The sequence below is a fragment of the Crocodylus siamensis genome, chromosome 2, assembly GCF_052110815.1.
Source record: "Crocodylus siamensis isolate JL-2025a chromosome 2, ASM5211081v1, whole genome shotgun sequence".
Taxonomy (NCBI): domain Eukaryota; kingdom Metazoa; phylum Chordata; order Crocodylia; family Crocodylidae; genus Crocodylus; species Crocodylus siamensis.
In genome coordinates this window covers 87,397,881-87,417,524 of record NC_143396.1, presented here as the reverse complement: position 1 = coordinate 87,417,524, position 19,644 = coordinate 87,397,881, and the positions used below count along the sequence as shown (strand labels likewise).

The 19,644-nt window shown below is 41.1% G+C and overlaps 1 protein-coding gene across 1 annotated transcript in view; it reads left to right on the top strand.

The window, feature by feature from the left end:
* The window catches only part of RXFP1 (relaxin family peptide receptor 1), a 101,040-nt gene that overhangs the window by 63,004 nt on the left and 18,392 nt on the right, over window positions 1-19,644 (top strand). Inside the window, exons 7-13 of the mRNA XM_090036291.1 lie at window positions 930-1,001; window positions 1,865-1,936; window positions 6,327-6,401; window positions 8,862-8,933; window positions 10,036-10,107; window positions 13,172-13,243; window positions 19,267-19,338. Coding sequence (XP_089892417.1) covers window positions 930-1,001; window positions 1,865-1,936; window positions 6,327-6,401; window positions 8,862-8,933; window positions 10,036-10,107; window positions 13,172-13,243; window positions 19,267-19,338 — 507 coding nt within the window. The remainder of the gene's footprint in view (window positions 1-929; window positions 1,002-1,864; window positions 1,937-6,326; window positions 6,402-8,861; window positions 8,934-10,035; window positions 10,108-13,171; window positions 13,244-19,266; window positions 19,339-19,644) is intronic.

Here is a 19,644-nt window from a genome sequence, read left to right as displayed (position 1 = left end):
TAACCCTCTCACAGCCACTGCTGAATTGGCATGAGCTGTGTTGGTCACACGGCAAAGGGAAGTGGGGGGCGGGGGGTGACACTGACAATAAGAATCTATCCCTTCTCCATGTACCTGGAAGGTTGAGTGCTAGCTGATCTAGTACCTTGGCAGGAAAGACTCTGGAAAAATGTTTTTCTACTTCATTTTGCCTTCCTAAAACAAGAGAGAGAGAGAGAGATAGTTGGTTGTGTTAGTGTGAAGTCAGGCAGAAGGCATAGCAGGATGGCACCTTTAGCATCTGTCTGGTTCAGAGAGGCATAAGCTTTCATAGGTGATAGAATCTGATAAAGTGGGCTGTTGCCTATGAAAGCTTATGCCTTTCTGAACCAGTTAGTATTCAAGTGTGTGCAGTATGCAAATAAATACAGTCTTATTCTATTCCAGCCACTTTGCAGCACTCTTTAGTCTATCTTTTTTCAACTCTTTTTGATATCTAAAGCTGTCCAGCATTGCCTTAGGCAACACTGAACATTGAATTTGCTCCTACTGACGTCCAAGGGAGTTTTCCTTTTCAGTTCAGTAGGAACTAGAGAAAGCCCAGAATGCTTCTGACGCATGGAAAATGGTTTGCCTGGTGCCATTAAAAAAAGACAGAAAATGCTGAGCAATCATCACCCAGAAAGTTTCAAATGACTGTATTTCTACTCTTGTTCGTAACAATTGTGCAGCCTATGCAAAAGACCAAGTTGATATCATGGCACATGCTAGCTCTCTGAAAGAGAGAATAGTCACAAAAATATAAATGTTTTCATTTTTAACAATGGATTTTCATTCTGAGAAATATCTTTCTGCATTACAATGACTTTCTCAATCTTAAGACTCATTTTTACTTCTCTGACACTGATCAGGCATTCTGCTATTTGCTGTGTTTATTGGTCTTGTTTCAGGTATCTGAGTCACAACAAGATAACCTTTTTAAAGCCTGGTGTCTTTGAAGATCTGAATAAACTTCAGTGGCTGTATGTACTGCTTTTTTGCATACATTTTTTTCAAGACATAGTTAAGGCAACACAAAGAAATATTTTCATTCTTACTTGTCATCATTTGGTTTTGTTTAATTTGAGCCATGTCTTTTTATACCACCTAATTATTAAGGGACTCCTCTTCCTGGTGGGAAACAGTTCCTTTAGGCTTTGGTGAAAACAGAGTCAGGTCATCGGGCTTTAATTGTTCTAATTAAAGACTCTGACCTTTTTTTATAAATAATTGTTTACTATAAAATAAGTCATTAAATAAATAAGATACTCCGAAATGATAGAAATAAGAATGTCTTGGGAAGTCCTTTTCCTGTTTACAATGTTTGAAATCCCACAGAAGAGATGGCATTCATAATATGACATCTTGACAATATTACTGCTTTCTAGAGAGAGGGAAGTTAAATACCATTTAATGTCTGGCATTTGGAAAAAATAACATTGAGATTTGAAGGAATTAATAACACAGATGTCTGTTTTATGACTCTGTGACTAATTTTTACTGTGTTTTCAACTGAAAGATTGTCTCATTTTGATATACTACTGCTTTGGAAGAATTATATATTTGGAGACCAAATGCTAATCAAATTATTTAAAAAACTGACAGAAAAATTGCTTTATGTTTTTTAGGTAAAAACATATTTCACATAATCATTCAAACTATATTGGAAATAGTGCATTTGATGAATATTCTACCTTGAGATGCTATGATGTAGTAATTACATTTTCACATGTAGCTTGACGGGTTATTTGAAAAATATTAGTTTGGAGTAAGTTATTTTAAACATCTGTCTGATTTAAAACCCTAGTATTTATCAAGTTGATATATACTTTGTTCTGAATAATAGGATAATTGAAAATAACAGGATTAGTAGAATCTCTCCATTGAGTTTCTACGGACTCAAGTCGCTTATTCTCCTGTAAGTATTAAATGGAATATTCAAAATAAATCATAGATTAAAACAAGCGTGTATGTTAACGATTTTGCCTGTCTGTTTTCTAGCAATATTGTCATATATCTCAGGTAGTAGAGCTTCTTTTTTTTGGAAACAGAGGCACCCTTTTGGAAACTGGCATCTCCAGTTTTTTAAGTGCTAAAGAGCATGGGCTAATCCAGACTCATTAAAATCAACAGGAGCAGACATGAAGTTATGTCTTTGTTTTATTAAAAAAGCACAGGAAGACCAGTCAGAATGCACATAATTATCTGCTTATAAAAGCAAACATGTCTGATATCCCAGATTATCAGCCGGATAATTTGGGAACCAAAACCCAAAGTGTCTAGCACAGCAATTCTCTATGAGTGTGCCAGTGTACCCTGGGATGCCATGAAATCTTCTGAAGGGTGTCTCAAGGTATGAGTAAATTAGCAGATGAGAGGAGTTAAATGCAGGTTCAGGCCTGCCCCTTCCTGATCACTGCCTGGCCTCTACTGCCCTCTACAAAGAGATACATCCTATAATAAATATCTGTTGTTTTTAAAATGAGGTTCTACTCAATTCACAAAAGTTGTGGTAGGGTGCCTTGAGTTAAACAAGGAGTGCCTTGAGTCTAAAAAGGTTGAGAACAGCTGATCTAGTATGTCTGTAAAGGGCTGGAAAAGAGTGATATTTCTCTGTATCCGTTTTGTTAGGAACAGTGCTTTACCTTATAATAGCTTTAACTTTTATGAGGTTGTTTCGTGGTCTAACACGAAGTGCCCCAGGGGTCAGTTCTGGCACTGGTCTTATTCAATGTTAATGATCTAAAACATGGGCGATTAATGCCTCCTGAGTTGGGGGGGCACTTGCCCCCCCAGCAGCCAGTCAGCAACCATGGGGGGGGTCCCCCCACAGCCAGTTGCACTGACACTTCCAGGTCAGCATGATCAGCCACAGGGGAACCCCTCCCCCCCCAGTCAGCATGATCAGCCACAGGGGGACTGTGGGGATCGGTTCCCTGGCACCTCCACTCCCTGGCCGGCACTCTCAGGGGAGGGCACCAGTGCTCTCTCCTGGCCCCACTCCCTGTCACCTAACTAGGGAATGCTGGCTGTCAGGGGGTGCACCAGTGCTCTCAGGGGGTTCACATGCACCCCCATGCACCCTCTACACATCGCCATTGATCTGGAAGATGGGATGAAATGCACCCTCAGGAAGTTTGAGGATGACACCATCTGAGAAACGTAGTAGATACGCTGGAGGGTAGGGCTAGAATTCAAAGTGACCTAGACAAATTGAAGGATTGGGCCAAAAGAAATCTCATGAGGTTCAATAAGGACAAGTACAAAGTCCTGTACTATGTACCAGTATGGACTGGGGGCTGACTGGATGAGCAGCAGCTCTGCAGAAAAGGACCTGGGGGTTACAGTAAACAAATGAGATAGACATGAGTCAGCAGTGTTCCCTTGTTGTCAAGAAGGCTAACAGCATACTGCACTGTATTAGTAGGAGTGTTGCCAACAGACCAAGGGAAGTGATTATTCTGATGTAGTCTGCACTGGTGAGGCCATATCTGGAGTACTGTGTCCACTTTTGCCTCCTCCCCCACTATAGAAAGTATGTGTACAAGTTCAAGACAGTTCAGCAGGGAGCAACAAAAATGTTTCAGTGGCTGAGGCACATGACTTATGAGGCAGCCTGATGGAACTGGGTTTATTTAGTCTGCAGAAGAGAAGACTAAGAGGGGATTTGATAGCAGTCTTTAACTACCTGAAGGGTGGTTCCAAAGAGGATGGAGCTAGACTGTTCTCAGTGGTGACAGGTGACAGAACAAGGATCAATCGTCTCAAGTTGCAGCAAGGGAGGTTTAGATTGGATATTAGGAAAATCTCTCTCACTAGGAAGGTGGTTAAGGACTGGAGCAGGTTACCTAGAGCAGTGGTGGAATCTCTATTCTTCAAGGTTTTTAACACCTGGCTAGACAAAGCCCTGGTTGGAATGATATAGTTGGGAATGATCTTGCTTTGAGCAAGGGGGTTGGACTAGATGACCTCCTGAGGTCTCTTCCAACCCTAATTTTCTATGATTCTATATAGCTATGTAAATAGCAATGCTATTGAAATACTTTGGTTCATATTTAAGATCCTTGCATAAAAACGCAAAATCCTGTTGTTCATATAGTCTTATTCAGAGCTTTCACCATGTGTATATTATAGGTTTTTGCTGTAAGCTACGATACTATTGTACATTCTATATGGTAACAAGCAGTAATGGCAAAAGGTAAATTCAAGGAAATGCTGAAGTTTAAAATTAGAGATGTAAGATCAATGTCTTAGAAATCCTATCAATCAGAGAAGAATAGGACTGGAAGGGACCTCGGGTAGTCATCTTGTCCAACCCTCCTGCTCAAAGCAGGATCATCCCTATGTAAACCATTCCAGGCAAGCATTTGTATAAACTGTTCTAAAAACTACCAAAGATAGAGAGTCCATAGTCTTTCTAGGTAGTGTGTTCCAATGCTTAATTACTCACCACATTATAAATTTCTCCTGATATCCAACCTAAATTTCCCTTGTTGAAATTTAAGACCATTATTTCATGTTCTGTTCCCTCCAGCCACGGAGGAAACAGAATTAATGTTATCGCCATCCTCTTTATAACTAGCCTTAAGGTATCGAATCCTCATCATCTTCTCTTCTCCAGGCTAAATAATCCTAGTTCATTCAACCTTTTCCCCTAAATAATGTTTCCTAGACCTTTCATCATCTTTGTTGCTCCTTGCTGGATTCTTTACAATTTGTCCATATATTTAAGTGCAGCACTCCAAACTGTACACAATACTCCATGTGAGGCCACACCAGTACTGAATAGGTGGAATAATCACTTCCTTTGACTTGCAACCAACACCTCTGTTAATATAATCCAGTATGCTATTGACTTTTTTGCAACAAGAGCACTGTTGACTCGTTCAGCTCATGGTCCACTCTTACTCTCAGGTTCTTTTCTGCAATACTGACAGCCTAGCCACTTATTCCCTAACCCATATATATGCCTCTTCAATGCAGAACTTTGCACTTGGCCTTACTGTATTTCATTTTGAACCTTTCTCCAGTTTATCAAGGTCATTCTGAGTCCTAATCCTGTCTTCTGTAGTGCTTGCAACTCTGTCCAGTTGAGCATCCTCTGCAAGTGTTCTAGTGTGTGCTCAATACCATCCTCTAAATCACCAATGATAAATGAAAAAATGAGTCTAGGATAACACAAGATACTGAATACAGCTGCTTCTCTAGCAAATAGTGGACACATCTACACAAGACACTAAATGCAGAGTAGACTAATCCTACTTTGCATTAGTACATTACAGCAAAAGCCGTGCAATGGCTCTAATGCACAGTTGAAATAGTCTAGTGTGAGTCCTACTTTTCTTGCTGAAAGTATCAAACTGGTGTTTAGAACACAAACAGCAGAGCAGATACTTTGGCCTGGGATTCAAAATATTTCAATCTGTATTAAGTAGCAGATGCTGTAATGTTTTCAAAGAAATAAAATAAATGAACCTAACGATTTGATTACTGTGTTATACCTTGTCATATTGGGTATATATATGATGCTTTACTGCTATTGATATGAAATAAAATAAATGTAATGAAAATATATATAATAAATCTAAACAAAATAATATATTTCTAATTTTTTTTAAATGTTATTGAAGTAAAGCTTTCAAAGCAGAGCATTTTGAATTTCTGTTTCATGGGAAATTTCAGAGAAAGCAGTTTTAGTTCTGATTCGGAGTGAAAACAAATTCTGAAATGTTGGAAATTTCCCATGAAACTAAAATTCCAAGCTTCGAACAACTTTACTTACAATACCCCAGGAGAGTAAGGAAAACTTCAGTTTGATTTGGAGGTTAGAGGAATTTGAAAAAAAAAACAGTTGTCCAACAAACCAGAATGTTTTAATTGTGATATTTTCAGTACATCAGCTTTCAACTCCTGCTGTTAAATATAATCAAGAACCCAATCCTTTTCCATTAGAGTTGATGCAAGCTTGCTTTTGATTCACTGAGGGAACAGTCAGACTCTAGGTTTATTTTAAAAAGGCATGTAGAACTAACTTCACATACACACTTCAGCTGTGTATGTGATGTAAAGCAGCCAGACTATACCAGTAGACAGCTGCAAAAGAAGTTCCCTTTGCCAAGTTATTCATTGAAAAATTCAAGAGAAATTAAGATCCCACCAAAAATCATGTTATTACCTCTAATATCATGAGAAAAAAATCTTTCCCATGCTGTATTAGGAAGGGGGAAAAACTGCAAAAGAGACATTGTTCTTTAATATCAATTACTGCAAAAACATCATGAAATACTGGGTTTTTTTCTTTTTTCCAGAGTGCTGATGCATAATTCTCTTTCTCGCTTACCTGATAGATCTCTGTGCCAATACATGCCCAGACTGAACTGGCTGTAAGTTTTATTTTACTTGGAAAAGAAACTTTGATCATCTTGAAACGGATGATGTTCCATAACACTTAACTTAGCCCTAAGTTAAATATAAGAAAGGGGAATGATAGAGAGCAGAAATCTCTCCTTTCATTCCTGTAATGCTGTTTGTTTGTTTTTATCTCAGCTAGCCATAGAGGGCCAGGAGACAGTTTGTCCCAGAAATGTTATGATAAAATGATACCATCACAATTATCTCCCTTGCACGGGCTCTGATACTGTATTTGTTTTTTATAAATTGCTTTTGATACAAATACCAACCGATTATGTTGTTTCAATTTGGGGATGGAAGGAATAAGGATGGAACAGTTTTTAAAATATGAGCCTTATACCTCCCAACAGTGAACAGAAGAACTTTCATTTTAATTGAATGTAAACAGTTTTAAAATGTTTCTAACATTAAAATGTTGTAAATACAATTACAGCTCTTTGAGCCAGTGTTGCCTCCATTGTTGGCTGAAGGCATTAATTGTGTATATGTCAAGAGCAGGCATAAGTCCCAGTCCAATAAAATGATTTAAACACTTTCGCTAAATACAGATAACCAAAAAACCTGAGGCTGAATTGATTCAATCTTCACAGGTTATTCTAGGCTACATAGATTGAATTGATAAGGCAGTGAACACATATTCACTTTTGATTCCAGAAATGCATCCAGATGCCTGCAGTGGCCCAGGTCAGAAGCCAAGGGGTGTTAGAACACACAGCCCTGCTCAGCTGAAGCAGACAGCTTGGGCCAAGGCTAACCTGCCCATCCTGTGAGGGAGGTTTGCAGGGAAGGTGCAAAGCATCTTGGGATGCTGGGGGACTGTGAGTTAACTTGAATCTGGAGGGGATCTGGGACAGAAGTTCAATAAAATGATTTAATTTAAATCAGCTAAGTCTGATACTACATCCATCTAGGGTTATCTTAAACTGGTTTGGACCATTTTGAAAGTGGTTTATGTGCACTGAATTTCTGTTGTGTTACAAATTTTAATGGTTTTCCAATCATGTATACTGGTTTAGGTATAATTTCTGTCCCTGGCCTCCGGTTAAGCCTACGTTTAAAAGCTTTCCTAGATCAGGCCCATATAACCACCAAGCATATTCAGTAGCAAACCTTGATTCATCTTTATGAAAAGTATCATTTATGCTGCAGCTACCATGCAACAATTAAACCATTGCCACTGTTGCAATAAAAGATATGTTGGATGCATCCACACATACAAGTACATGCACTTGCAGCAGCTCATATAGCAACAGCACAAATCTGTGCCAGAGGTTTGTGCTTTAGCACATGTGCCTGAACATTCACTTTGGTGTGTGGCAAATTGTGCCACCTGGGGCAAACTGACCCTGCCCAGCTCCTCCCAGATCTTCAGCCAGGGGGAGTTAGAAGCTACAGTATAAAAGCTGCCCTGGCAAGCAGCTCAGGGCTACTTACCCTCAAGAGCTTGAGGCCTGGCCAGTTGATATCTGGGGACACTAGCCATGTGTGCCAGCTGGACTACTTAAATAGCTCTAACCTGCAGTGTCCCCTTTACCCATTGCAGCAGTCTGGCAGTGGGGGCTGCTGCTGTCTGTGACCTGCTGCCACCTGCAACCACATCCAACCCCTTGGACTGGTGGCCCCATGTCTGCACACCTGTCAGACCTGGATGGGGACCACACAGCTGCCTGGGCTGTGGTATGGGCACTGTAGCAGAGCCACCTGCACCTCTGGGCCAGCTGCCACTGTGCCATGGCTGCAGTTAGACTTTGGATGGCACTGCTGTCATGTCTACTGGTGTTCCCACTTTGCCATCTGGACAGTTATCACCCAGAAGATGTGCTTGTTGTGGTGGCCCACTTTGAACTGTCAAACCATACCAAAATTAGAGTCCACAGTGCAAATATGCAGTGTGGAAATTTTTTTCATTCCTAGCATGCCTCTTCTGGCATCTCAGACTACTTTGAGACACTGCAACAGGCGCATACTCAGTCATCTGGATGTGGCCGTTATGGTTTGGCAGAGGCACAAGAGACTGGGAACCCTGAGTTCTTTCGTCTCAAGCACACACTTGGGAGCAGTCATAAATCAGTCCTTAGTTCCTGAAACCAAGCATACAAATTCCTGTTATCCTTTTCGAACTTGCAAAAACCTAAACTCAGGATTCCAGTTTATGCTAAAGGAGTTGACCTGGAGGAGTTCATGTTTCATTGTTCTCAGGGAGTGAGAGCCTACAAAATCACATGCTTCTCTGAACCAGTTAATCTCTAAGGTGCTACCCTACCTTGCCTTTCGTACGACTACTGTTGTCCTTTGTTCTGTGTTAAGGTTCTACTGAGGTCTCCCTTTTAATAGGGAATTCAGAGTAAGTTTCTGATTTAAATTAAATTTTGTCAGTAATTGAAAGGAGGTTTTTTGTGTGTGTGTGTGTGTGTGTTTTTTTTATCTCCCAGAGACTTTGAAGGCAACCATATACGTAACCTTAGAAACATCACCTTCATCTCCTGCAGCACTTTAACTGTACTGTAAGTAATAGTACATGCTGGGCAGCCAGAATGAACTCTGTCGTGAACAATCATTAAATTATGTAAAATAGTTTCTGACATCAAAACTTTCCAAAATATTGATTATTGCTTGGAAATAATGGAGATTATTAAAATGCTGCATTTTAACTGAGCACAAAAAAGTAGAACCAATTTTATAGCAACATTAACCGTAGTATATGCAGCATAACTTCACTGAAGTGGATTTGAGCAGTTGCATCAAATATTGAGATTTATAAACCATGTAAAAATGTGAAAAATTTGACCACATACATGACAAAATTCATGAATAGTATCTTCATTTAAGCAGATTGCTGGCAATTAGACATTTTAGATTAACCCAAAAACTTCCTTAGAAATATTGAAATCTTATTCTGAACTCTCCTCCCCTCCTCTCTCATGCTGTTACTGAGTCTCTCACCTGCCCTCTAGCAAGTGTTACTTTCTCATCTATGTAATTTTCTCACTCGGCTCTCTCTTCCCTACATGCATCTACCCTAGTGATTTAATCTCCACTCAGTGGAATATTTTGGATGAACACAGAATATAGAATCAAGCCCTGCTGATTGCAGTTCTCAAGAATATGCACTTTGGATTTGTACTTTCATACATTTTGCATAAAACTAGAGAGGTTTATTCATCCTTCCCAAAATATCCAGAATTCTCAAATAAGTAGTAGTTATTACCTTCAAACTCCCCTAAGGCATACATAATCACAAAATACTTAACATTTCAGAGTTGATCTAATTGTCAGAAGATGAAAATACAACTGAAAGTGTATTTATGCATGTAGTGCACATGCACACACATACTGCACATATATATTACAGATGTGCATATATACATACACATAGACATATAATATACATATACATGTACATATACAGGTAGAAATATTTATAGAATATCAGTTTAAATAATTGGGGATATTGCTAATTCAGTGAACAATTAAATTGGATAAGATACAGATAAAAGAATATGCAACCTTATATAGAAAAAAAGGAATTATTTTACAACATTAGGCTTCCCAGAAAACAGACAACTTTCAGAAAGTTGAAACATATATTTGTTTTTATCCTTTCAGGGTGATGAGAAGAAATAAAATCAGCTCTTTAAATGAAAATAGCTTTTCCTCTCTCCAGAAGTTAGATGAACTGTAAGTTTATTTTTTAATTAACTTTTATATAACAGTCTTTAGAGAAACTTCCCAGCCTCGCTGTCATTCACTGTATTTACTCAAATACAAGACAAGGGGGTTTTTTTCCCCCAGCCAGCATGAATTTGCATGCAAGAAAACCTCATTAAATACATTGTTAGCTGCCAAAAGCAGCATGTGCTCAATAATGGAAACCAACTAGGAAGCTCATTAAGTGCAGCCAAAACTGAGCATGCCGTTAAACCATATGGACCATATTAGACAAATACAATGATGGGAACCTACCACAAGGACAGATTAGTGAAGCCCATGTAAATAAGATATATGAGAGTTCCCAGTGCACTCAGTCCCCTTCGGTGCTGACTCTTTTTTCAAGTCATGGTGAGCCACTACATTGAATATATTTTTATTTCCCCCTGTAATTCCACAGCTGAGCTGTGGCTTTCTTTCCCAATTCCAATGATTCCTGTTTCTTCACCAGCCTTAAATGTCTGGCAGGCATCACTAAATAGAGCCCAAACAGGTCACTCAAAATCCTTCTGTCATCCTCTCTCTCAGCCTGATGTGGCCCACCTCCATAAGATGGAGCTGGACCAGGTTGCCCTGTGCCTCACTGCATATCCATTTTTGGAGGATCCCAGGACTGGTGACAAGAACATCCAGTTCCACTCATGAGTTGGGGGCTAATTAGCACATGGATCCTTTGGGGCAGGCTGGCGGGGGTGGGGGGCGGGATATCTGAAGTACACACACATACTGAACAATGCTGAGCTGTGGGGTCACCGTGGTTTGAAATGCTGTTGACACTGATGAGAGCCCAGCCCAGTGAACTATATGAGCCTTTTGGCTTTGGACCAATATCATGCATAGTTTTACTACATATAAATATGTAGAAAAGTACTACTTAAAAAAGTGTGTTTATGGAGTACCTGTTCTAAAACTTGAAGCACTTTCTAAAAAGATAAATGCATCAATTCTGAATGAACTATGTTTGTGTTTATTTTAAGGTCAGTGTTTTCAAATTTGCCCTTATTTCCATGTGGTCAAGAGAGAGCAGGTTCTGACAGTAAAGAAGAATCTGCAGGGGGAAGTTGGGAAGGGGCAGATGGCAAAGGGGGGCTACTCAAATCCCCAGGTTTATTTTCCCTGCTGGAGCAATCTCAGAGGAGACAAATTTAAGGCAAACCTCCAATATTTAGATTGTTTACCTATAACAAATTCAGGAATTTTCCATATATATAATCATATAGAATCTGCCTATTGAGGGGTCATATATTCTGGGTTGTCTTATATTTGAGTAAATACGGTGAATGGAATAATTAAAATACATAATACAGCAGAATCCATGAAGGGTGTTTCTTCATGTACAAAACCATTGAGTTCCCTGTATGAAAACATGTAATAGATGGGTTCACTAGAAAGAAGTAGTAGCTCCATATAAGAAATGGTTTTTAAAAATGCTCTCAAGGTTATCACAGACTTGGACTTCTCACTTGCTGAAAACAATCTGGCTGACTACTACACATTATTTAATATTTGATTAGATTAATGTTAATGAGAAGATTATAGTGAGAGAACTTTTAATATATCTAGCAGCATCCGTTCTTGATGCTTCTTAATCAAGAAAGAGTTTGCCTATAGCACAGTCACACTCACAGATGATGATTTTTTGGTGGATGGATAAAAATCAGGGAAAGATTCTCCGCCAATGAAAGCGAATACATCTCCATTGAAATCAGGTGTTTTATTTGATACTGCTGATCAACAGCATAACAAAGTGCAGATGCCAAAGCCCTGGGTGCCAATTTAGAAAGCTTGCCAGAATGGGGAACCTGTGCCACCACAGCAGCCTATGTTCAGGAAGTTCATCCCATGGGCCCACCCCAACACAGCAATTGCAAAAGCCCCAGTGTAAGATAATAGATAAGTGCTGAGCTGCTTCTCCCCCTCTTTCTCCCACCCAATGCTGTTCTCCAGTTCTTCCCATACAGGGTGCAAAAATATCTATTTATCTCTCTGTGGTTGACTGGTTAATTTCATCGTTTGAAGAAGGTGCTGGTACTTTTCCTATATTTTTAAAATTATGGCATATTTTTCCATAGCTAAAGGTAGGGTGATTCTTCATATTTTAGTAGAAAACCTGCATAATTAATAAATACTACATCTATTACTGGGGTTTGGGGTTTTTTTGGGGGGTAGGTTGTTGTTTGCTATCTAATACATCCACAGTTACAGTTTTTAAAACCCTGCCTCACTTATAAGTTCACCAGAGCGCCCCAAGGGATGACAACATCAAACGGTCACAAACTCCTCCATGACCATTTCAGGTTGGCCATAAGGAAGGAACTTCTTTACTGTCTGAGTCCCCAAGGTATGGAATAGACTGCCACTGGAGGTGTTTCAACATCTACTTTGAATGCCTTCAAGAGACATTTGGATGTTTATCTTGCTGGGATCCTATAAGCCCTGCTGACTTCCTGCCCCTGGGGCAGAGGGCTGGACTCAAAGATCTTCTGAGGTCCCTGCCAGCCCTAATGTCTATGAAATCTATGAAATAGGATAGGAGTTTTAATCCAACCCAATGAAGCACTGGAAATGGAGAAATAAAATCAAAACAGACTAAACATGTAACAGAAATATAATTAATGTGGTTTTTTATAATCCATTACCCTTTTTGTATATTAACTTATTTGGTCAGGTTAAGCACGAAATGTCCTTTAATATGTCTCTCCAACATCATTACTAATCTGATTAGGAAAGAAGTGTAAAATTGAAAAGAGAAAGAAAAGCAATATAAAATGAGAAGATAAATTAAAAGGAAAAGAAAAAACCTTGAGAAGCCTTGTATGTAATTGTATGTCTCAAATACTGAGACACAGTGGGCTTTAAGTTCTTTCATCTTACATTTTAGTGTCATCCTTTCTGATAATCTATGTAATAACATATCATTTTCTTTGGCAAAAAGAGTCAAATTGTGAAAGCCCTTAATATTAAAATGCTTCTCTATATAATTAAAAAAATCTACTAACAACTAATGATATTATATCTGGGCTTGTTTCCACAGAGACCTGGCTAACAACAAGATTGAATCACTTCCTCCATATCTATTTAAGGATCTGAAGGAGCTCTCACAACTGTAATGTTTTGTAATAACTCTTTATTATACTGCGTGCAGTTATACAATATTCGTTCAAAATGATGACATCAGTCATCCAATCCAGGAAGCAAATCCAAGATCATCATCTTCCTATCTGAGTTCAATGTAAAACCCCCAAATTTAGCCTGAAAAATGCTTTTTAGAAATATTACATGCAAGACAATTTCAGCAAGGATGCATACTACCTTGAATATTAAAAAAGTTAGTTATTTCAAATTATTCCTAACCTAGATAGTACCTATTGATTTCAATTAAAGCTTTGCATAGGGTAAGCAAGATTTTTCTCTAAGAATATTGGGATTACACATATTCTCAAGCACTTAATCTGTTATAAATGCATATCTTCTCTACTACCATCTATTAGTTTCTGTGGTTTGGACTACTGGCATTCTGTTTTCAGTGTTATTCTGCTTTAAATGTAGAAGTCCACCTTCATCCTCATGAAACACCCAAAGGGCTACATCCATAAAGGATTTAAGATTGTAAATCCTACCTAAATCCAAAATTGCAATCCTCAGAATTTCTGTTCAGCTACTGCTTAACCATGGGGTTGTCTAAACTTCAGGTTTCCAGCATTAAAATTCCCCAGGCATCTAACTTTCCGGATATCTTGGGTTCTAGACTAGGAACCCCAAGTAGAGGGAGAGGTTACTGGCAGAGCAGGTGTCTAAGCTCTAGACAGGGTCAGGATACATAACATATCATTGTTCCTTAGCATTGCCTGTTGGTTACTATAGATAGCTCCATGTCATTGTGTTGGCTGCTCTGTATTCTCAACTCCTCATGCATGCAGGGTGAATCCAGAAGAGATGCAGTGGTGTGATGACCTCTTGCCCCCACTCCCTTCAGTCCACAGCACTGGAGCAGCAGCCAGGGACCTTTTTAAGTCCCTGTATCAGGAATGAATTCTGTAGCATCCAGCAACATGTTCCATCCCCTCCTAACCCTTCCCCACCACCCACTATTGCTACTGTATCTAGCTGCCCCAGAGGTGGGGGACCTTCAGAGCCACTCCTTAGTAAGGAGTTGGGTTCAGCCACAGATAGTGGCAGCACTGGTGGGTGTATTCCTTTTCCCTGTCTGGTCCCCCAGATGTTCCCTGCCAGCCCGGGGTAGGGGGAACCCATACACTGTCACTGCCACCATTCTCAGCTGATCCCAGCTTCCTATGCAGACCAGCTGAATCAGCAGCCCTGGAGCTCCCTCTGCCCCTAAGGCAGGAGGAGATAGCAACAATGGTGGGAAGGAGAGGGGAGGGGATATGCCACTGAGCACGGAGGATAAGGGAACAGGTGCTGAGAGTGAGGTGGGGCGGGATAGATTCTTACCTGATTTGGGAATTTTAAAAAAGACCCTAGCTGTTGCTCCTATGATGTGTTCTGCCCATCCTACTGTGCGGCAGGATGGGAAAGCTGGAAGCAGGGATGTAGCCATCCCTGCAGCATTAGTCACTGCTCTCTCACCCCAATTGACAAACTCCTGGATCCACTCATACATGCACCTAGCTCAAGGCACCTACCTCAAGGCCAGTTATCTTGACTCCCAATTAACTGACAAGAATGATTAACTTACAGTCCTACACAGTATTGTTCCAGGGAAAAAGGGTTAGCACATTTAATTTCTCATCTTTCACAGGTATTTCCAGTGGAATAATGGACTATGTAGGATCCTGGGACAAAATGCTTTCTCCTGGGAGAAATGCAACTTCTGTTTGTATGCAAAATGGAAGAATTTAAAAGATGTTAAACAGGGATAGATTAAGGCTAAATAAAAGCCATGGGTGCAAACAGAAGTGACAATTTTTGCCTGTTCTGGCCACAAAAAGTGGTCTATAGCCATGACCAAACACAAGTGAACAGCTGCTTCAAAAATGGCTGATTAAGTGAAAACCCTCATTGCATGAAGGGTCAGATGAAGACCTTTCAAAACAAAGTGTCTTATGTAACCTGGGTCTGCACTACCTGCCAGCCTTGAGCTTTTTTCAGAATGGGAGGGGAGAAAGGGAGTAGAGGGAGTTTGATCTGCGGGTTTTTCAGCCCCTACTGGAGGGTTGGGTGGGTGCATTGGAGCCCCCCTGAGGTGTACTGGAACTCCCCGTGGGGAGCACCAGCTGGGGTACCCCTAGAATGAGCTTCCTCTGCTCCCTTCACCCCTCCCATTCTTAAAACAGGAACCCAGCTGAGAGAGAGGAGAGGCCATTGCTAGGGGAAACTGGCTGCAGGCTTCAGGCATTAGCTAGATTCCCCTCCCCACTGGAATCAATGGTAAACTTCTGTTTGGTCCTGGGATTGTTGCAATTCCAAGCGCTTCCTGCAAAGTCTTCTCAGTTACAGCAGGGAGTTGCACTTCTGTCTGCAGCCATAATGTATGCCCACTTGTGTACTTCTACCTACTCTGTGTTTCCAAGGTGTGGGGAGCTAATTAGGCATCATAGTAGCCTAGTTATGTTTGCCCCTCTCTGATAGGGATTAGAGTCACAGAATGTAAGTATCTCTCCAGAGGATGAGTCTATATGGCTAGGGACAGACATTACACATAAACTGGTTTAAGTGATCGGTAACCGGTTTAAATCTGTAACAGAACGGATGCTCAGTGCACATAAACCAGTTTGAAAATGGCTGAAACTGGTTTGAGATAAACCTGGTTGAATGTTTCAAAATACAATTCTTTGAGGTATTTTGAATATATAATCACACTTAACTGATTTGACTCAAACTGGTTTATGCAATGTCTGTCCCAGACCCCTTGCTAGTTTAAGATAAACCAGACACCCCCCAGCATCCTGGCATGCTCCTTGGGTTGGGCAGGGCTCTCTGGTCCACTGCAGGGCTGGCCCCTCCCCTCTGCTCCTTGGCTGGAGCTCGGCACAGACTTGCAGGAACAGCAGGGTCTGCTTGGCTTCTCCCTGCTAAGCAGGGATTATTCCCTCCTCCCCTCTGCTTTATGCAAACACTTCAGCATTATCTAGCAGACCACACACTAGCTATGGTCCGTGCTGTGGGAGAGGCCAGAGGCAGACAGGCTTTTTGGAGCTAATCAACAGGTAGCTTAATGTCCTTCCTTGGAAGAGCAGTTTAAGAAGAACTTCATTAATTAATGGAGAGAGACTTTGTTTTCTTAATGGGTTGGTGAACACCAAGTTAAGGATTATAACATTCCCTACTGGGCAGCTCAGGAAGGGAGAGAATAACCAGAGCGTCCTGCCTGGCTCAGCTCTGCCCTGTGGAAGCAAAGGGAGGATAGCTCTAGCACCCTCCCGCCCACCCACCCAGCTTCTATCCTGAGCCATGGCAGGCATGTTCCTGCACTTATGGGTTGTCTGTCTGGGTTAAAAACTGATTTAGCCCAGACTAACCTGCAAAGATTGAATCAATTCAGGATCAGGCTTTTTGAATGCCTGTCCCTAGCCTATATGTTCAGTCTTACCTTAGATCCAGTTTATCACCTTAGCTCATACAGGTAAAAAAAAGATTGCAGCATCATGGATGTGGCAGGCCAGTAGGGGGCGCTCCTGTGTTAAGCCGCCCACCTTCCTGCCCCAACCACCTTCCAGGCTCCAAATGCCTCCCTAGGGGCGCCTTATGCTTGGCCGACCCTTCTCCTGGAGCACACTCACTAGTCTGGGGGTAACATGCTGTCACCACCCCGAGAATGGACTGCCTCAGCCCTGTGTCCTCGGGAAAACACAGGCCTAATGTCCTACAGGTACTCAACCCAGTACAGGCACTTGGGGCACTTCCCCATGTCCGGAGGCAAAAAGTAAAGTCTCCCTTAGTCCGCAGACCTAAGGGGTCTCTTAGGCATAATTTAGACCTACCCCTCAATAAGTCTCCCACACCAGTCAGAAAGGAGAACTTTATTGATTACAAGGGGTAGGGTAAACTAGGGTACAGGGTTGAGCAATATCTTAGAAATCCTAAAGAGCAAACAGTGTGGCTGAGGTAGCCTTTTGATTACGCATCTGTGTTACTGCCCGCTAAATATCTAATTCGATTGAGTAGCTTACTCACAAGCATCTTCCAGAGTTCTCCCGTTTCCCCTCTGGAGTCTTGGGGTGAGAGAGAGAGCTAGGTTTAGATGGTAAGGCTTCTCTGTCTCCCCTGCTTTGCTGCTGCTTCACCTCATGGCCGAAAAGAGAGAGCCTCCTTCCCCCAGCTAACCTATATAGCCTCTGTGACCTCATTCACCTGGTCCAGTGGAGGCCAGCCCCAGTTGGCTGTCAGCCAACCAATTTGTAATACATCACCTGTTACCGGGCAGATTCCAGCTTCCCAGGTAGATGCCCCTCACCCAGGTGGCTGATGCCAGTCAGGTAGGCAGAGGGAGCAGGTTCCCCCCTCCCTCAGGAATGCAGCCAGCTCAGGTTACCTAAAGAGACAGGCTGAGGTGTGAATCCTCTGCTGGCCCATCTAATCACATAGTCACAGGGCAGAGATTTTGGGGAGAAACCAAGGTGGCTTTCTGCCACAATGGAACCCTGGGAAAACCCTTACTCGTGCATCCTCTGCCACCTCCCTGAGGACTGACACTCAACGTTTTCTGTAATGAATGATTTAATCCAGTTTGAGCGTGTGTCACTATCATTCCATTCTTTTGCAACATATATCTATATAAATATTTTTAACCAGGAAAGACCGCTGTTTTCTGAATGCCTCACAACTTTGCTGCACTCTTGATGGTTTTCTCAGAATGACTGCAGGCAGGACTAAGGCTTTCCACACCCAGTTTCTTTGGCTTCTTGTACATATAGTACCACTACCTTGTGACTGGCACCTGTGAAATGCACAAGTGTGGAGGAAGGAAAAGGAAACCTGTCCCCTTCAGCACATATGGATACATGTGCAAACACTGCCTACACTAAGTAGCTGTACCAGACGCTTGTTTCTTTTTTTTAATTTCACTGCCCTTTTGTGTTTATCATGCCACATCAATACATCTGAAAAAACTGATTTTAATGATTAGGAAAAGAAGCTGCCACTTGTTTTTAAATATATGCCATTCTTTGAGGTATTTTGAATATAAGGAGTGGAAAAAGTTTTGCAACCAAAATAGTTATGAAATTTAAAAAAAAAAAAAATTAAAAATTGTGTACCAACACCTTGTCCATGAAGCCACAAACTGTTCTCCTCTTACTAACGCCTCTGACTGATGTTTGGTTTAAGGCACCATGGGATCTAAGACACAATCCCAAAAACCGTGTCTCTTGCCATGTGCAATTTCAGCTCCCCCCTCAGCAGCAGGTTAAAACCCAAATGCTGACAATCAGCTGACTGTTAGGTGGGGCCAGGTACCAAACCAGGATCTGAAACTGGCCCCAGTCAGGCCCCAGGCAACAATGAGCTGATTTTCAACACCCCAGCTGGGGTTTTAACTCAACTCACAGAGATCCCAGAATTGGCCTGCTGCAGCCCAATTCCAGGGTCCCCACACACCAGAACTGATAAATCCCCATGTCCCCATGTGCCGCCCAGCTGTGTGACTCACAGCATTTTATCTCAGCCCCAGTTCAGCCTGATCTTGGGGTCACCATGAGCCAGGGCTAAGTTAAAACTCAGTGTGCCACTTAGCTGGGCAGGACAGGGTTTTTAAAGGTCCCAGTGCATGGGGACCCTGGGATTGGGCTGCCTGGACAGCTCTATCCCCAGCCCTGAGGCTGCCCCATGACAGATTCTAACACAGCTGAATGTTGGTATTGGTCATGGGCCAGCTCTAGGGTTCAGTTTAAGGTATGATACAAATGAGTCACCAAGTTATTACACATTAATATGTGGAATACTTTTGTGGCTCGTTAACTCTATTATCATGTCTTAAATTGACCTTTACCTGTTAGTTGTGTCTTAAATGTAATGTATATTAGAGGCCTAAGATGCCAGACTGTTTTTTCAATTGTAACTGCCATTTTTCTGAGTCAAAAGGGTAGGATTTAAAAATAAAGATTCTCATTAGGACAAGTTTTAAGGAAGATGCATGGAATTAATATGTCCTTACATTTGTCTTTACAGGAATTTGTCCTATAATCCCATACAGAAAATACAAGCAGACCAGTTTGATTACCTTAAAAAACTCAAATCCCTGTAAGTTTCTGATCCTTTTGATTCATATGTTATAAATATTTTTAATGTTTTTATACTTCTTATCCAGAAAGATGTTTCTCCAGAATGTGTAGTAAGCTGTACGTGAGAGATTTTGTGCCACATGACCCTTCCACTGTATTTGTTGGTGCCTCTCAAGAATGTAAAACTGGAAAAAAAAGGCAATATCTGATTTATTTTTTTCCCTGAGAATTTCAGGTTCTAAATAGGAAACTTTGAAGAACAAAAAGGCACCAGTTAATCCAGAATCCATACATATCATCTGACAAAATAGATGGTTGCCTACAA